The sequence below is a fragment of the Euphorbia lathyris genome, chromosome 3, assembly GCF_963576675.1.
Source record: "Euphorbia lathyris chromosome 3, ddEupLath1.1, whole genome shotgun sequence".
Classification (NCBI taxonomy): Eukaryota; Viridiplantae; Streptophyta; class Magnoliopsida; order Malpighiales; family Euphorbiaceae; genus Euphorbia; species Euphorbia lathyris.
This window is the reverse complement of record NC_088912.1, coordinates 45,619,634-45,639,423: the sequence shown is the minus strand read 5'-3', so window position 1 is coordinate 45,639,423 and position 19,790 is coordinate 45,619,634. Positions and strand designations below refer to the sequence as shown.

General features: G+C 33.2%; 1 protein-coding gene across 1 annotated transcript; it reads left to right on the top strand.

Annotated features, from left to right (window-relative positions):
- The first annotated feature begins 12,110 nt into the window (after positions 1-12,110).
- On the top strand, positions 12,111-14,969 carry LOC136224588 (transcription factor bHLH121). Its single transcript, XM_066012957.1, has 5 exons — positions 12,111-12,359; positions 12,953-13,074; positions 13,850-13,977; positions 14,058-14,537; positions 14,655-14,969. The coding sequence occupies exons 1-5, from the start codon at positions 12,313-12,315 to the stop codon at positions 14,811-14,813; spliced, it is 936 nt and encodes a 311-aa protein (XP_065869029.1). The 5' UTR covers positions 12,111-12,312; the 3' UTR covers positions 14,814-14,969.
- Positions 14,970-19,790: the final 4,821 nt, after the last annotated feature.

The following is a 19,790-nucleotide window of genomic DNA, read 5'->3' as shown; positions in this document are numbered from 1 at the left end:
TAATTTGTTTGTGCTGCATAATTATTTCTTCTTTTCTAAAAAAAAAACTGTCTGCATATTTTGCTAGTAATTTCCCCTTCATTTTGACCATTAAATTGGACATTTCTCCGCTTCATATATTTGAGTTGTGTAGATTTAATTGTTTTTTTATTAACAACATACAATTTCCCTTTTTTCCCCTTTGTTTTTTGGTTTATAGCGAAAGATTGAAAAGCAAACAGAATAGTGAAGAAGAAAAGAAATGAGAAAGATAGCGTGAGAATATTATGTGAGTTTAGTGCAAGAATTGGACTCGTATATTCATTTAAATAGAATAGCTAAATTAGTTAATGGTGTTTCAGTATTTCGATTATGTGTTTTATGAAGTATTTACTGGTTAATATTTATTCAAGTAAATATAAGATTATAGGATCAAAATTCTGTGAAGGTTTTAACTTGTCTCAAATTTTCAGCCATAATCTGTAAAATCAAAGGAGCCAATTATAACCCATTCTCAATTTTTCCATTAAACAACCATGGAAAGACCATATAAACTTATTTAGCTAAATATATATGCACACAAGGAATTATTTTGCAGGTACTAGTACACTTATTTTATTGAATAACCTCTTTTTATGACTACCTGGACCCCCCAAGGTACAATGGAAAGTTTGAGCTAATCCCATTGAATTTCAAGCGAATGAGGAAATTGCTGTCGAGAAAGAGGGAAGGAGCTACATCAAATAGACTTTAAAAAATTCTGCTTAAGAAAAGAAGGAAATAATGAGTTCAAATTAGTTATGATAATTAAGATCAACAAGGACTTAAACATGGTTGCCATTATGTATGAAAGAGGCTTTAGGACATACAGAACCATAGAAACTGATTACAGTACATGGGATTTAAGAGACACAATATGTATTATATATTATAATCTCAAATTCAGTAAACCAATAAAAAAATATACAATTTATAAGAATTAGAGCAAATACATTCTGTTTTTACATGAAATGATATACTAAAGTTTTTTTCATGCCTTTTCTTTCTATTAAATAACACATGCATTTGCAAACAGCTCTCACTTGCATCAAAAGCAATGCAAAAATACCCAACTAATATACAAACATTATTTTCTTGCATTTTTTTTTTTAATTTTCTTGCATTTTTTAATCTCAAAATGTTAGATATCACTTTAAGGAAAAAATTTAGCCAATAACTAATACACAAAACATTTGTCGATCCATGAAAATAAAATCTCATATTTGATAGTAACAACAAAGAATATTATTCATTGAAAGATTTTAAAATACCAACAAATAACATTAGAAAGATAAGACCTCTAGAATGCAGAAAAGATAAAAGATTCAGTACTGATCAGAAAGGAAAAGAACATCCATCTTAAAAGTTGTGATCAATCGAGGTTGTGCATCACTAAGCACAACACTCCAAGCTCTGAAGATCAAGTGTCTCCATTGCAGCAAGAATAATGTCCAATAATACCACTAATTCAAAATGTGATAGTATCTATTCTTTAGTGTCTAAGCATTTGTCCTATAATCCACTCGGTTTCCAATAAGCCACAGCCAAGACAATAGCTATTCTACTTGTATTCCAATAAGAATAAAATTCATGTAACCTGTTAAAAGAATTAGTTAAATTGATGTAAACTGCTAGAAGAAATTTCTTAGCTGGAAGTCACAAAACCCAAAGTGATTATAAAGCATAGAAAGGTGTTATATATTATAATCTCAAATTCAGTAGACCAATTTGTGACTCTAGTAACTATAGGACTCATGAAATTTGCATAAACCAAAGTATGGTCCTATTTGTTTATCCTTTTTGTTGAAATGAAGTTTATAGCTTGGAAGGTTGATTCAGTCCTTTAAATATCTGTTAGAAGTGCTAATTATCATGTTAAGGCATCGAAATTGTCTTTAGTTTAAATTCAGCAAAATTTTCATTGTAAACCACATAAATTAGTTTATTTTTAAAGTCAGTTTCAGCCATTGTCTACATAAAAAACAAAGCACAAATATATTATTCACTCACAAATTGGCAACCAATATATTTAATTCAGTAAAGTCCAAAATAACAAACACACTATATTTAATTCAGTTAGAAACCAATCTGCCATAAAAATATATGCTTCATAAGACCAAAAGCAGATTAAGATTCATGTATGCAAATCAATGTAGTTGAGATAAGAAGAGGAATTTCTACAAACTGGAGCTGACAAGGTTATTGACAATAGTTTCAACTTGAGTGTTCTGCTCTCTCCACCAGTGTTGGGCCATTTAAGCAAAAAAATGTTTTACGAATTCAGTTTTGGGCTACTTAGTTCATTTTTAATTAATTGACAGGGTTAATAAAATGAACATGATCCTGCTCAACATAAATGAACTTGCAACGTTCAATTTTGTTTTTGGCTTAAATGGACCTAAAATAATAATAAAAAAAACTGGAAACATTCAAGCCAAAAAAAATTGGTGACATTTGTATAGTAGTCTCAATATGCAATAAGATCATTCATTACAATATATGGATCAGAAAATTTACCCTCTAAAGGTTTTTGGATCATATGGAGGAAGAATCAAGTAGTTACCTGCATGCATTTGAGATAATAAGAAAGCAAAAATTAGGACAATTAGAAACCTAAAAACCATAGTTGGGGATACACAACAAATCTTTGATTAGAACATGCAGAATAAAAATAGATAAACAATGTTTACATGAAAATGAAAGATACCTGGCAAAACCACTGTGGTGATTCTATTGATTGTTTTCTACAAATTAACCCAATCTAAATTAACTGCATCTTGAAATCGTTGCATGATAAAAAAAATCCCAAACCCAAACACAGAAAAACAATCCAGCAACTTGTTCTACTATATAGCTTAATTTCAGAATGAATGATAAGATAATTGCTCAACAACTTGTTGTGTAATCATGAGTACTTACCTCTCACACCCTTAACTATATAAAAGAGATAATTGGACACGAAGAATGAGAGCTTACCGCTTCTGGTCATCTTCGATTTGGAGCTTCTTTTCGCATCTCGTAGTGGGGTTGGCAATATTGAACTGCAAAGAGAGTGAGATTTAAAATCATGAAACTGAACTACGAAAATTTGTAAGATTAAAACCTTCATCTTGGTTGCTAAGAGCAGAGGCAAACTAAAACCAATAGAGATAGATTACACTTGCCCTTTTCCTTCTAGGGTTTTTTTTTTTTTTTTTGCTGTGAGAGGAAGGAGGCGAAGGCACAGATAAAGGAGAAGAGTAAGGAAGATAACGAAAATCATCCCGAAAAGTGAGGTGTGCTTTAATATATTTTGAATTTTGAATCTCTTTTGTTAGTTTTAGGTGGCAGTTTAGGTTTAATTAGTAGATTAGTAGATAGAGTTCTAATTGTTGCTGGACTGTTTTCCAGAACACGTTGGGAGGGAAGAATAGAAGAAGTTAATAATCTTCAAAAATTAGTGAAAAATTGTAAAAATTACACATCATCATGATAAGCTTTAGAATTAAGCCATGTGTTACTTTTGTTTCCTCCTTTTATATAGATAATAGATAGATGAATAACTATAACGACTATGACTAAAAAACATTGCATTTTAATACACATTATTATCCATAATAATATATTTATTTTAAACATCATAAAAATTATAACCCTCTATATTGGGTAAGCTATCTTACATAGTGACTACTTATGTTAAACTTAAACTTGGTTTTTTATATTAAAAATTTATTATATGTTGATATTTTATTTAATTTACATTTTGATATTAAACATATTATTATAATTTTTATTGATATTGTTAATATTTTAGTTTTGCACTTTTTACAATGTTGGAAAGTTAAATAAAACTAAAATTATTATTTTTTGTAGGATTTTTTTAATCCAAATTCAACCTTAAATATTAGCTCTACATCTTATATTAACTAATTTAATCTATATAAATAATTTTAATAAATTCTTTTTAAATTTGCGTACAATGCGCATACATTAAAGAAGAAAGAAAAATTCTCACTCCACCCGGATGTGATTCGAACCCATGACCTCCCAAGTCATACATATGCTCACAACCACTAGGCTAAGAGGGTGTTTGTTTCAGCTTTTCGGAGGAACGTTTAGCGTTTCACTCCAAACCGCAGGAAATATAGCGTTTGGTTAGGTTTATATAACCGCAGTGTTTAGCATTTTCTTTGAAAACTGCAGCGTTTTGGAGCGTTTCACGAAAAGCTCCTATTTGGAGCTTTTCATAAACAGCTGTTTGCAGTTAGTTATTATTGACAAAATTATCCTTCTTATTTCCAGAAAATATGTTTATTCTTTAACATTATTTATATTTCTACAACATAATTACCGGAAAACAAGATTTTGTCGCGTTCAATAAATTTTTTATTTTTTATAAAGATTATTTTTATTAATTTGTGTAACACATTTTTTATTTTATAATAGGATAAGGTGCAAAAATACCCTAATATTGTCTTTTGTACAAGTTGGACAAAAAAATTCCTATATTTCATCGAATTTATAAATATTAATTTTTAATTTTATTATTAAATCATAAAAAAAATATGAAATATCTTTTTTAGAACTACTGGTATATGCAATTGGTGTATAATAAGAAATAAAATATCTATGTTTTCTAATAATATCTAAAATCGACCCAACCTGCCAATGTTAGAGGTAAAATTGCTCTTAACTACCAGTGTTATGGGTAAAATTGCATCATTTTAGATATTAAGAGTAAAATTATTTCTAGTTGTAAACATTATGTGCATTTTTTTACTTTTTTCCTTTTATAATTTCATCGTTGATTAATTTAAAACATGTCCATTTTAGACATTTTAAATCCGAACAACAATAGTTCAATATCATTTTACCAAACACTAATAATTAAACAGTTAATAACAAACAGCTAATAGCAACAGCTAACAGCTTACTGCAATTGCAAACAGCTAACAGCAACCGCAACAGTTATTAGCTAACAGCTGAACCAAACATGCCCTAAGGATTTCACCATAATTTTAATAAATTAGATGGGTTGAATAATTAAATATTATATCACATAATTTATTATAATCTGATAACCAATCTAACTCCTCCATAAAAATTAATTTTAATAAATTAGATAGGTTGAATAATTAAATATTATATCACATAATTTATTATAATCTAATAACCAATCTAACTCCTTCCACATTTAACTTCTCAACTTTTTCTTTATATTATAAATTTATTCTATTTGAAATTTAAGAAAGTACTTTTATATATAAATTGATATCTATTTTTAGAATTCTACTGAACTTTTTTTTCAACCTTTTATATTTATACTTAATTGTATATTCTTAAGTTTTCTATTTGGTTTTAGTTTTATTATTTATTAAAAAAAATATTCAAAATAATTACATGATTTCTGTTTAATTGCTATTGTTAGAGCATCTCCAACACTAACTAGCTATTTGACTCTCTAAAATAATATAAAATATTAGTTTAGTTAAATTTAGCTAGCCAAATTTATATTTTGCTCCAACCATGCTAGCTATTTGACTCTCTATTTGATTATTTTATCATTAAAAGTGATTAAATTTAAAGAAAAAAAAAAGTAGAAAAAAGATACAAAGAGGAAAGAGAAAGAATGAATAAAAAATAGAAATAGCTAGCCAAAGAGACTAGCCAAATTTAGCCAGTGAAAATAGCTAGCTATTTATTTTAGAGAGTCATGTCACCTTATTGGAGTGGTCATTCTATTGGAGATGCTCTTATTATATATATAGGCGGTAATTATTGAACTCGTTTCGTATCAATTTCGGGTCAGTGTCAATCTTAATCCAAATCAAAAACTTTTGTGTCATAATTGTGTTAACTGAATCAGTTTATTGTAGACTTTAGTATCATATTTTTGCGACACTTGTAATTTTACTATGTACATATATTGATGAATACTTTTTAAATATAGGAGGATATGATACTATTTTTTAAATATTTTATGTTATTATTTTTAATTAATATGTTAATATTAATAATAGTGGTGAAGCTCTTAGCCTAGTGGTTGAGAGCTTACCTATGTCTTGGGAGGTCATGGGTTCGAATCACATCCGGGTCTGGTGGGGATTTTTCTTTCTTCTTTAATGTAAGCGCATTGTGCGCAAATTAAAAAAAATGTTAATATTAATAATCTAAATGTCTGCTAATATCATGTTGGAGGTCATGTACCATGTTTATAACACTATAGAACGTTCGAGTCATGTTTTCAAGTAACAATTGTAATTTTATTATCATTATTAATAAAGATGGCATGTGAAAACATGAGAAAATATAATAAAAAATTAATCAATGGTAAAAAAATGGATAAAATGAAGAAAAATGAATCAACTGATTCAATACATAGTTTCGGTTCAGTTTGTAATTTGCAAAATGTTTGTTTTTGGTTTGGTTTGGTTTTAAACTAAAACTGATTTGAAAATATAATATTTATTAGCCATAAAATGAAAAAAAAAATAAAAAAAACACGAAAATATGGACAAAAATGAAAAAGGACTTAGAAAAAATGAGAAAAATGGGCAACAATGGAAAAAATAGAAAAACCGAGGAAATTGTGAAAAACAGAAAATGAGAAAATGGAAAAAACATAAAAAGTGAGAAAAATGTTAAAAACGGAAAAACTAGAGCAGTGAGAAATGAAAAAATGAAAACAATGGAAAAATAGGACAAACATGAAAAACCAAAAACATAAAAGAAACGACAAAAACATGAAAAAAACTGTATAACAAAAAAAATGAGAGAAATCGAAAAAAAACATGAAACACAAACAAAACGATAGAAACATGAGAAAAAATGGCAAAAATGAGAGAAATAGGAAAAGTGAGCAGATCTAAGAAAATAATAAAACGGAAAAAACGAGAAAAACTTAAAAAATAGAAATGGAAAAACGAGAAAATTCTGGAAAACAGATAAAAATGAGAAAATAAAAATGAGCAAAATGGTAAATCCGAGACAATAGAAAAAAAATAGAAATCGAACAAACATAAAATACAAGAACAACGGAAAAAATGAGAAAAAAACATAAAAAAATAGAAAGAATAAAAAAAGTGAGAGAAACATTACAAATGGGAAAGTTAAAAATATAAAAAATGGAAAAACTTAGATCTCATTTTCCCCCCATTTTTTCCATTTCCCACATTTTTTTCCTGTATTTTCGTGTTAGAATTTATGGTTAAAATGGAAAGGAATGCCTAATTGTTTTCTTATTTTTCTTGTTTTCTCATTCTTTTTTCACATTTTCCATTTTTTTTCCACGTTTTTCATATTTATCTCATTCCCCCTTTTTTCGCTTTTCATTTTTCTTTTTCTGCTAACATGTCACGTGATTTGGATGACAAAGAAAAAAAAGCATGAAATGCAATAAAAATTTGTAATCGTCCCCTCCCCCTATTTGCTTTTTCTTTCAATAACACTCTCGTCTTCCTTCACCTTATTTATTCCTCCCTTTTTCTTCCTTTAATTCTCTTGAAGCAACTGTGCCCGCTCGATATTTTACAAATAGTTACTCGTCGATAATAGGGTTTCGACTAGATTTACTTTGTTATTGCAAATTGAATTTTATATAATGAACATATATAATATGCATAAAGATTGAATAAGACTGCATATTGGAAACTAAATTAACTCTGAATGAGTGAGATGTTGCTTTGTGTTATTCAGTGGAAAAAGAAAAATAGGATTGTAGGGTGTAACCTTAAGCTTAGAATTCTCTCGCCAACTGGAATCTGAAGCATGTTGCTCACTTGCGCTCTAGCCATTCAACTGGTGGACACTAGAAGGATTACCATCGCCTTTCGAGTTGGAAGCCATTTTGGCCAGCACCGCAGATAAGGTGTTTGTATCTTCTGCCGTCATGTCTGATTGGACCCTTTGAAAGAATCTCTCGATGGATTCCGTGGATGCGGTGCCAACGAAGGCAAGTTAGAGTCATCCTCATTTGTAATGTCTTTGATGATAACCTCATTTATTTCTTTCCTAGAACCACCATCAAGAAGTATTGTCATTATAGTTGATGGAGTCATGAGAAAAATCTCGGCTCCACGCGCATCACACCAATGATATTTTGTGTGTATCTCCGATATACAGATCTCCGAAGTTCCTTCTGGTATGAATGTTTTCTTGTAAAATAGGGGAGGTGCGGACTGTAGGCCTAGAAACTACCAATTCGAAAGTCAATATATCTCTTAAGAAAGAGAGAGAAATGAAGGTTGGGGTTTAGAGCATTACCTAGATGATTATCTTAACCCTTTATTTATAGTTTCCTTACGGTCCCTATTAAGGTTTTAGGATTTCATTTTCCTATTGGAGGATCGTTATCCCAATATGAGATCTCCATATGTGTCACCTTTCTTTAGTTGTGTTCACACCGAACTTCAATACGAGCATGCCTTACGACCTCTATTTGTAGTCCTTCATCGGAATCATAAACACGCGATCATGGAACATTTGAATGGTCATATGCCAACTAATGTCCATATCACTAATGTATAATGTGGCAGTACATAGACAATCATTAATCGACCTTTATTTGAATCCCGGTCAAACATTCGACATAAACTTCTTGCCGTGGAAGCTTGGAGGATAACATTCACTTGTTATTATATAATATAAATAATTGTATACTAGGGAACCTCACAAAGATATTTTGGGATCCTTAAAAAGATTTTTAAGGATCCTCACGGGGATTTATTCGAGGATGGGCAGAGATCCTACGGGTTGGGGATTGATAGGGGTAAAAAACCCTATATTTTGGTTCGGTTTTTAGGATACTTTTATTCTAAATTTAATAACTTTGCATCAATTTTCCATGCTTTACTTCACTTTTGATAAATATTTAGTTTTTAGTTCTAAATTATTACTTTTATCACTTTTTGTGCTATTTATGTCATTTTTAGTAAAATAAAGTCAAGTTCACACTCACCTAAAGCTTTCCATTTATTTTATTGGCTAATTGATTCACCAAATGTCAATATAAATTGATTTGATACTTTAAATCCTAAGTTTGGTGGATCAATTTAGCCCGTGTACTAAAGTTTTGGGAGATTTAGTGCATTTTTCCAGGTCAAAAACTGAAGGACGGATGGATCACACTTAAAAGACGGACGAAAAGAGCACTTCAAGACCCTTTTGGGCCAACTCGATGGGTTGGACAACTCAGCCCATAAAAGGGCCTGCCTTGCACCTCTGAAGGTCAGCTCGACGAACTGGCCTAGGAGAAGGGCTGACGCCCAGCCTTGAGGGCCAGCTTTAAGGTTCGGGGATAGTACCTTTTGCCTCTATCATTTTTTCAGCTCCGGGGTGAAAAATATTCCCAACCTCCATCTCTAAATATTTCAGTGATTTCCACCCATATTATCTCGGATCCCAAATATTTTAGGAAATCTTTGCTCTGTTTTCACTCATGTTTGCACTCTAAATAGTTAAACATGGATTCTAGCACTATTTAAATCCAGATTTAATCTGCATTGGACAGATTAAGGACAAGGTCTTACTATACATCTATGATTAAAAAAAGTATTAGAGACAAATTTATACTTTATCTTAAAAAAAAAACTTTGTAACAACTAGTTTCGTTTATGGCTTAGAGGTCTTTTCAATTTGGTCTAGAAAATATATTGACTCCCGAATATTTACAGAGTGTCTTGTTAGCTTTTTTAGCTTTCTTAAAATGACTTATTGACCATCTGAATTTGTTTGAAATGACCTATTGGCCTCCCGAAATCGCTTCGAGTGATATATTCGCCATTTGGACTTGCATAAAGTGACATACAATAAAACCTCTATATAGGAATACACTTGAGACCGGACTATTTGTATAACAATTGGGAGGTTATTACTAAATAGAGTTTGGTATAATACAATCTCCACACATAGATAATTGTAAGAGTTTTATGGGAAAAATGTAAACATCAATAAGAATACTAAATATTTATAATTTCAAGTTTTAGTTTATGTTTCCAACTCATAGATAATTTCAACAGTTTTTTTTAATATTTGTTAATTTAATTTGAATTCTTAATTTATATATATATATATATATATATATATATATATATATATAATTACTACTATATAGAGGCAAAGTTTCTAAATGTGGGACTTGAAAAGTGTATAACAAATAATGTTTGGGAGGTTATTCCTATTTATAACTGGCCCAAGTTGGGACCGAGTTTTTTTTATAAAAAAATAGAGGTTATTCTTATATAGAGTATTCCTATATAGAGGTTTTACTGTACTTTTCAATTTGTCAAAATTCACTCTTTTTCTTCCACGTGAACATAATAAGTTAATCGTGTCACTTTAAGCAAGTTAAAAAGCTAATAAGACATTGTATAAGTTCAGAAGCCAATATAGCCAAGTTCAAGGAGTTCAAAATGTATTAAGGATTCTTTTATTTATATGGTATAAGGTGCAAAAGTTTCTTTAACATTGATAAGAACAAATTTTTTTCTAACGTCTAAAATGATACAATTATATTCCTAACATTGGTAATCAAGAGCAATTTTACCTTTAATATGACAAATTGAGTTAATTTGAGAAACAATTCTTCAAATAGTATCTTTTCACTAATTATTCTGATCATATCTTCTTCTTTTTTTGGCAAAAAACATCATTAGGCCCATGATCTTTCATTTTTTAATTTATTAAGCCCTTAATCTTTTATTTGGATACATTAAGCCCCCGATCATTTATTTTTGGTCTCATTAAGCCCTTTATGACCAAAAAAAGTAATTTCGAACATAAAATTCGGTTAACAGACTGTTATTAATTGCACTTGCATTCAAAATTTGTATTTTTTCACTGTTTGAAAGCAGTTTTAGATGTGTAATGTGACTGTAGGAAAACTGTAAAAACCTTAATTAAAACTGTAACAAACAAATTTTTTAATAATTTCAAATACAGATAAAGTTAATAACGAATTTTTAACAGAATTAGATGTTTATAACTTACTAATTTGGTCATAAAGGGCTTAATGAGACTAAAAATAAATGATCAGGGACTTAATGAATCCAAATAAAAGATTAAGAGCTTATGAACCAAAAAATAAAAGATCAGGAGCCTAACGATGCTTTTTCCTTCTTCTTTTTTTGATACTTTATCGTATCTACTTTATCATTACAAACATACGTATACAGGTGCCTTCTATGGTTACTTTGTTTTTGACAAAGTACCATTATTTGGTGTGTTTTCACCATTAGATGATGGAGCATAAAATTAATCCAATGGTGAAAACACATAAAGTTAGAAAAATATACCATGTCTGTACTAAGTTAGAAAAGAAATTCAAATATTATATGGAAATTAAAAATATTTATCCTTAATTCTATTATGAAATTACAACGTAATTTTTTTTTTATAACTAGTTCATGTACAATTGATTAGGGATGGCAACGGATAGTATATCCGTGTGGATACTCGGTACTACCCAATCCTAATAAGACTATCCGTAATATGTATAAAAGGGTATTTGATGTGTATGAGATCAAAACTATTACCCGTTAGGGTAATAGGACGGGTATGGGAATACCCCTTAGGGTACCCGGTACTCTTACCCGTGATAAATTTTTTTACATGAATAAATATCATTGTTTTTTTTATATGTAAGACGTGAGATTTGAACCCAACCTTTTACTTTTCAATAATTGAGTGATATCACTAAGCTACTTTATTCTTATTAATTAAGGTTCAATTTGTTCAGTTTTTAGATAGATAATTTATTAAATTTATAGTTTGTTAAATTTGTAATATTTTTTATTTTATTTATTGATTCTTAATGGATAAGGGTATCCGCATGTACGCTTGGGCGTCGATTTCAATCCATGCCAGAGAACTTGGAAGTAGTGGAATTTCGCACGAATTAAATGGGACAGATATGAGATCAAAACCATTATCCGTTAGGGTAATGTGACAGATATGAGTAATTAAAAAAAAAAAAAATAAGGGTTTAGGAATGACATGATTCGCGTTACCGGTTTCCATCCCTCCAACTGATGTAAAATATGTATTTCTTGTTTATGGGTGAATGTTAGTTTAAAATTGTTATTCACTATGAAAGTTGGGGATATTTTTAGACATTATCCCTATTTGTATTAGCAGGAGAGGAATCTGGCTTACGTGTCAATGGAAACAATGAAAAGCAAGGATAAAGGATAAGAGCAGGGTTTGGGTTCCTAGATTTCCAAGAAGCAATTCATCAAATTCATCGTCTTTGTAAACTCGCAGTATAACCCTATTTTTATTTAATGGATCCGCTAAAGCACGATTCATTTTAGCATCATTATGCAATCCCAAAATCCAACCTTCGCTGGTTTTCATCCCACTTCCAGGTTTGTCTTTCATTGTATTGGATTTTTTGCTATTCAATTTCATCATGTTTGAAGTCCTTCAACTCTGAATTGCACTGTTTTTGTTGAATTGTTGCTGCTGTTCCAAGGAATTCTGTTTTTCTTTTTTCTATATTAAAGCTGATCATCAATGCTTTTATTCTACGGCTATTTGATTCCATAGTGAAATGAATTTCATTTTGGTGATTTAAATGGGATAACCTGATAAAACCTAAGCCAACTTAATTTCTACAGTCTGCTCTTTTACAGTTTCTGCGGCCTAGTAAGTTATATTACCACTTCCCTTCCCTATGATGACTAGAAATTCTTGAATGAGATTTATGAACTCAATTCTTTTAGCAGCCCTGACAGAGTCTTATGGAATGCAATAAATTACCAGTGAACATGGAATTTCAAGCCATCTCAGATCATTAATTCTAAGCTCACTTCATTTCTTATTATTGAATTAGCGGCCGAGTGTTGCATACTTATGCTAGTATTTCAGCTGAGAGTTTAGAGTGTACGCCTGTTATTCTTAGTTTGTTCCTCTACTTGAAATACATGAATTGATAGATTACCTTCTCTTATGATGGTAGCCTAAAGCCTGAGCCAGAAGTCAAGGATAATCAAGCTGCAAGAAAAGTTCAGAAGGCTGATCGTGAGAAATTGAGGAGGGATCGGCTAAATGAACATTTTGTTGAGTTGGGAAATGCTCTAGGTAAAAACATCATGCTTTCTGGTATACATATGACAAGAAATTATTCTGTTGATTTTTTCATACTAAAAACATCAATCCTTTGAGTTTTGAGTACATTTCTTGAGTTTTTTGGTAGAAAAATCTCATTTAATCACATGAACTACACAGTTTTACTGTATGTCATATTCGTGTTAGCAGTCTGCTTTCTTCATGTAATCGGAATTCAATCCGAATGAACTATGATTTGAGGTATTATAAACTTTGTTTGCAGTAATTAAGTGCTGGCTGATTATAACTGAAGAAGATTGTTAACACCTTTCTATTTTTACTGACGTTTTAGTATAGAATTTACGTGTTTAATTGACGGGAAACCAGCTGGAATGGGTGAGATTGTGGACCATTTGTCCCATAGGCTGAAAGTCTGGAATGTTTAAACGAGTGAAAAGGTACCAGTTAGAAAGGGGTGAGCTGGAAGACAGTATTGGGGGTACCTAATATGGAGGCTGGGAGATCTTATAAATAGAGTAATAGTAGTCGAGGGAACCCTTAAACTCTATGTATTTGGGACTCGGCTGTGAAAGTTGTGGTAAAGAGGGAACTATCCTCCTTGTTTAGTCTATTTTATTTTATTCGTTTGAGTTACTTGTCATTGCTAAGCTCAGATTAATAGGCTTGTGTTATCTTCCTGTTGGTGGTAATGATATTCATCTGAATCTTTCAATTGATATTGTTTTGTATGTGTGTGTGAGAGTTTGCTAACTTCAAGACATTCCCATGTGTTGATATTCAACTGTAGATCCTGATAGACCCAAAAATGATAAAGCAACCATTCTATCTGATACTATTCAGTTGCTGAAAGATCTGACATCTCAAGTGAACAAACTCAAGGCTGAGTATGCTACATTGACTGAAGAATCTCATGAGGTCATTGTCAAATATAGTTTACGTTGATTAACAATTCTGAAGATGATAATCGAACATTGATACTTGTTGTTTCTTACCAGTTGACTCAAGAGAAAAATGATCTTAGAGAAGAGAAGACATCTCTCAAATCTGACATTGAAAATCTTAATAATCAGTATCAGCAAAGACTCAGGGCAGCATATCCTTGGGCTGGTTTGGATCACTCGGTTGTTATGGCGCCTACTTCGTATCCCTTCCCTATGCCAATGCCAATACCAACAGGGCCAATTCCTATGCATCCGTCCATGCAACCATACCCCTATTTTGGAAACCAGAATCCTGCAGTAATCCATAATCCCTGTTCGACCTTTGTTCCGTATATGACCCCTAATACATTGGTTGATCAGCAGGTCATGCAACACGCACCTTCACTTGCACACCCTACCAGTGGATCTCATGTTTCAGGAAAACAAAATTCAAAGAACAAATCTTCAACGGATAGCAAGACTGGAAAAAGTGCAGACTCCAATGATGTCACAACAGAGCTGGAGTTGAAGACTCCAGGATCTACAACAGATCAGGTGTGCTTTACCCTTTTCAATTTATAATATTTGTCAATGGTTGGAAAGTACTGAACTTTTATTATTGTTAATGTTAATTTGAATACCAAATTGAAGCAAAATAATGCATTTATGCAGAATTCATCTTCAGGACCAAAAAATCCTAAAAAATCACAAAGGAAGGATAATAGTGTTACTGAACAGAGCTCTTCGAGTAGGGGTTCTTCATGTCGCAGTGTCCAGGAGAGCTCATCGAATAGCGTGGAAGGTAACACGCGGGGTAATGATTTAGGGTAGTGAAAGAATTGCATCGTTAAGGATTAATATTGACCAATTTGTTTCTCTAGATTTCTGTAGAGGAATGCTGTATAGAGGCCATAAATACAGTTAGAATCTGATGTAAACAATAGCTCGTTGTTTAAGGAACAACATAAAGGCAATAAATTTGGTTAATACCCTCTCCTGTTTAAAATCGTTTCTTCTAATGAAACCCACAAAAAAAGAAGTGACTTGACTGTACTCCACTGAGCTAAGGCGAGTTTAGGTACTATTTTTCAAACGTAAAACCACAGTATTGTATGGTATCGTATACTCTAGATGTGAATTTCTTTCAGTTAGATGATGTTTGATCTATTGCTTGTATTCTTTATTAAGAAATACGGTTTAACGGTAACCTTTATCCTCTAACCTATTAAAATCGAACTAATCTGGACAATAATATTAGAGATGGAAATTGAGCTGAGCTTTTGATTGTATATGGTGGATTTGAAAATTACAAATCAGGTAGCAAATAAATCTAAATGTGTAATAATTTATAGGGTTAGTTTCAAATAAATCATCTGGTTTCACAATTTTTACAAATCAGTATATGTGGTTGAAATGTGAAACCGCATGCACCGATCTGTAAAAAAAAAAAAAAAAAAAAAAATCACATGATATTTATTTGAAATTAACCCTAATTTATAAAATATGTAACAAACAAAATTTAATAGAATATATCTATTTTGCTATTTGTTTTGTGATTTTCTGCTTCACTTTGTACAATTAAAAGTTCCCTTTCGCAGTTAATATTTATATATAACTAGAATGATACCTTGCTTCCCTTCGGAAAAAAAAAAAACAGCTTCGAAAATTTTATATCTAAATTAAGATTACAAAAAAAATACACTTTTTCTAAGTTATTTAATTAATAAAACTGATAAAATTAGCTTGTTTATTCCAAATGAAATGATGGATCATGTTATATAATAGAAGTATCTTAGTTTTCATTAGAATATTTTTCAATAAATTATTATTTTTATCAATCAAATAATGTGCAACTTGATTTCTCTCAGGGCCGTCTCCAGAATTTTGGAGGCCCTAGACGCATTGTGCACTTTTTTTCATATCTAAATCTAATACTATTTTAGAAATAATAAATATTAAATAGTAAAACCAATATATTATTAACTACAATTCAAGTCATATAATAATAACATAAAGCTAAGAAATTCTTCTTCTTCTTGCTTTTGTATATGTAAAATTGAGTTTTCTTTTATATATTTAAAATCAAGTTTCTTCTCACCAGTCATGCGAGAAGCAAGCAGACGACAAAGTATTAAGTTCTGGAAATTAATCTTGGACGGCTGAACTCGAACTTAATCGCAAGATTCTATGGAAAGAAAGAGAAGAATTTATCTTCGAGATTAAAAATTGGTTGAGTCGCGTATTTATTATGAATTACATTCTTAATTCACTATTTGGACATCGATTGATCCAAGGAATCTTGTCATTTGGCGCTTGATCTATGCAAAATTTTATCATTTGGCCACTGAACTATCCCAATTGGTGAAATTTCAATCCAATTTGGATGGAAACTTAATAGAATTATTGACATATGATGATATTTTGATAATTAGACTTGATAAATTTTAGTTTAGAGATTTGTTTTCTTGTTTTACTCTCATTAATTATTTAGGTAAATCAACTTTAAAACGTGATAACACTAGAGAAACTTCTGACTGGATCACGTCCCTGTGAGGCGCCGTTGGGATCGGCCGGGGACACTCCGATGCCAAAGTCAGTAACGAATATGGTGAATAAACTGAATGGACAAAGAAAAGTAAGTAAGAGTGAATGTACCTTGATAGCCTAGACGTAGGCTATTTATAGTAGGTAGATTTGTAACTTCTAGGTAACTAGAGAGTCTCCATTAATGCTCATTTAATGGCGGTTACAAGTTACTCTTAACCTGGCGGGTTAAGACTATTAATGATTCATTTAATGATCATTATGGCCGAGTTGACGGTTAGCCGTTACTTAAGTAAGTGGAGAGATTCGCCTTAGAGATCCGCCAGCGGATCTCTTAGAGCTAACCCAGGGGGATCCGCCGGGCGGTTTCCTATGCCACGTGGCATATTTGAGGCGATTATCTCTTTTGGTCCTTGCGATAATATCCCGATGTTATCAGAAGCCCCCCCAAAATGCCTTTAAAGTCCTTTAGGGCTTTTAGACTTCTGCGCGCCGTCACACGCTTCCGCATTAATGTGCACTCTGTTCGAGGTTCTTTGATGGTTGACACGTGTAATCACACTGCCCTAGGAGCGTTTTTTAAAAAGCCGTATTCCTTCTTCGGAGTTCTCTTTCTCCCTTGCTTTCCATTTTCTTCTGTTTTTTGGAGCTTTTTCTCAGAAACCTCAAGCTTCTGCATTTCCATGTAAGTGTTCTTTACATCATTTTTTGAATGTTTAGAAGTTCATCTTCGTCTTCGGGGTCCACTTCAGAACTTTTTAATTTGCCATCTTCTCCTCGCATTGAAGTGGATTTTAGTTGGTCCTCATCTACGTCTTCGTCGGAGGATTCCCAATCTCTCGCCGGAGAAATTAATTCTGGTTTAGCTGAGTTCAATAACTCGGCGCAGAGCCATTATCGGACTCGTTCCTCTGGAAATCCTTCTCTTCCTTCTAGTTTCGCTCCGGCCGGTGCCCGTAACCGGTTTCTGGGTTCAATGGCTTCTTCTTCCGTTCCTGTTAGGAAGAAGAATCCTCGAGCAGAATCCACTTCGTCTCGCATGAGTGCCGCGGATTTGGCGAACCTATCAGATCGCTTTCCGTGGATTAAAAACTACGAAACCCAACTCCCTGCTTCACATCAACGCCCTTCCAATCCGCCGACAGGCTTTCTTACTATTTTTTGTAGTCATGTTGAGAGAGGGTTTCGCCTTCCTCTTTCCAAGATGTTGGCGGATATCCTCTCGTATTTTGACATCGCTGTCAGCCAACTACATCCTAATGGTTGGCTTGATATGGCCTTGGATTGTTATCTGGCGTCGAATTTAGGCGTAACGTATAATGGCCGTATCTTCAGAGCCTTTCACAAACCTTCTAAGAGGAAGTCAGAGTCCTATCTTACATTCGCCAAATTTGGTGTTTATTCGCCCTTCTACCACAAAATGTCTAACGTGCATAGCTGGGATGAGAGTTTCTTCTATGTGAGGATAAAGGAGGACGAGCCATTGGACTTTCCTTTAGTCTGGAACTCTCGCCCACTACACATGGCGGGAGACATGCGAATCCTAACGCTTGGTGATGAGGCTGTGGCGGATCTCATGAAGCAAATTAAGGCGGATGCCTGGACCTATGAGGATGCCTTAGCCTTCATGATGAGCGACGTTCCTTTGATCCGCCGAGTGGAGGATCAACTTGTTTACTCGAAAATAACTCAATTTGATCAAGGTACCTTATTTATTTTTGGAGCTTTAATTTATTTTGATATCTTCTTTTGGCAGGGCTGCATCTAAGGCAAATCGTGCTCTTGCAGAGACGCGCAGGCAATTTCGAGAAGAGGAAGCCCGTAAGAAAAATCAAGAGGCTATCTCTCAAACTGATACGGGCAAACGCCCTATGGAGACGACTGCCGACCCGCCACTAAAGAAGAGGCGGCCCAATACCGCTGGGAGTACCAAGATAATGGCGGATGCCACTAAATCTGCCAAGACTGCTGAAAAAACGGTTCAGGTAATGCATCTCTTAATTCTTTTTCCTGCTTGTCGGATTTTGAAGTGGCGTATGGTCTTTCTTATTTGTGTAGACGGCGAAGCCTAGTACTGGCGAACCTTGGTCCGCCAAGTTGGCTGGACGAACTTTCGAGGATGAATCGCTTTTGAATAACCTGGACGAAGCTCTAGGACAAGTAGGAGAAGTACAAAGGGGCTATGACCAAATCCCCAGATCGATCCACGTCCAAAAGGGAAAATTGGAGCTTCTTTCAGTAAGTTTTTTGGAAGAGTGTGATGATTTCTTTGTTTCTGCTTTTTGGCTAACTTGTTTTGCTTTTCTCAGCTGTACGCCCGCCTACGTACCTTGGAGAACGGGCTGCTTCAGGATAGGGTTACTGTTGAGAAGCTGGAGAAAGAGTTGGCAAATGCCAATTCTTCTTTTGCCGTTGCCAATGCCAACCTTTCTTCTGCTAACGCGAACTTGGCCTCTGCCACAGCTGCTTTGATTCTCCGAGACGAGGAGATACAGAAGTTAAAGGCAAAGATAGCCTCCGATGCTAAAAATCATGAAGATGCTCTCGGGGAGGCGGAATACACGGCAGGCGAACAAGCATTCTTTTATGGAGAGATGCTTATGGCGTATTTCTCCTTAGCTCATCCCGGAATTGATTTCACAGATCCTGAGTTCGCCGTTCCTGAGCCGGAGGATGTGGCGAGGTTCAAGAAGATGCCTGATGCCAAGGGGTATCTCCGCGATTATGTAAGAAGATGGATGAAAGGAACCTTGCCTGAGGCTAAGCCTTCTACCATAGCTGTGGAGGATGATCTTCCGGAGATACCGTCCAAGGCTGATTCAGAACCAAAAGGGGACAAGGAGGTATCCCTTGGTGGCGAATCTACAACTGTGGAGAAAAAGGATCCTCCGGTGTGCCCTACGGGTGAGGGAAGCGCAAAAGGGGATGCCCCTGCCATCATTTAGTTTTTGTTTGTATAAGTTTTTGTAAAAACCAGTATGATTCCAAACATTGCTATTTAATTCACTTTTACACTTTGTGCCCGATAGTGTTTTGAATGTGAATATGTTCAGGATTTTTGTTTGAAGTAGGTGGCCAGCCATACTTCACCGTATGAACCTTTATGAAGGTTTGAAGTTGTTCTATTCCTCCTTAGAGGAAGTAAAGCTGCCCAGGGGTTCGTTTTGCCACCTATCTTTGAGGTGAAACGATCCGCCCATAGGACTTGTAAGTCCTTCTTAGGGAAGGACAAGAGAGTGTAAAGACCTTGCGTCCAAGGATCAT

Excerpts from the sequence above, each read along its gene's own strand:
- LOC136224588 (XM_066012957.1), top strand. The coding sequence starts at position 12,313 with ATGCAATCCCAAAATCCAACCTTCGCTGGTTTTCATCCCACTTCCAG. Across the intron at positions 13,075-13,849 it reads TGAGTTGGGAAATGCTCTAG|ATCCTGATAGACCCAAAAAT; the intron begins GTAAAAACATCA and ends ATTCAACTGTAG. Across the intron at positions 14,538-14,654 it reads CAGGATCTACAACAGATCAG|AATTCATCTTCAGGACCAAA; the intron begins GTGTGCTTTACC and ends GCATTTATGCAG.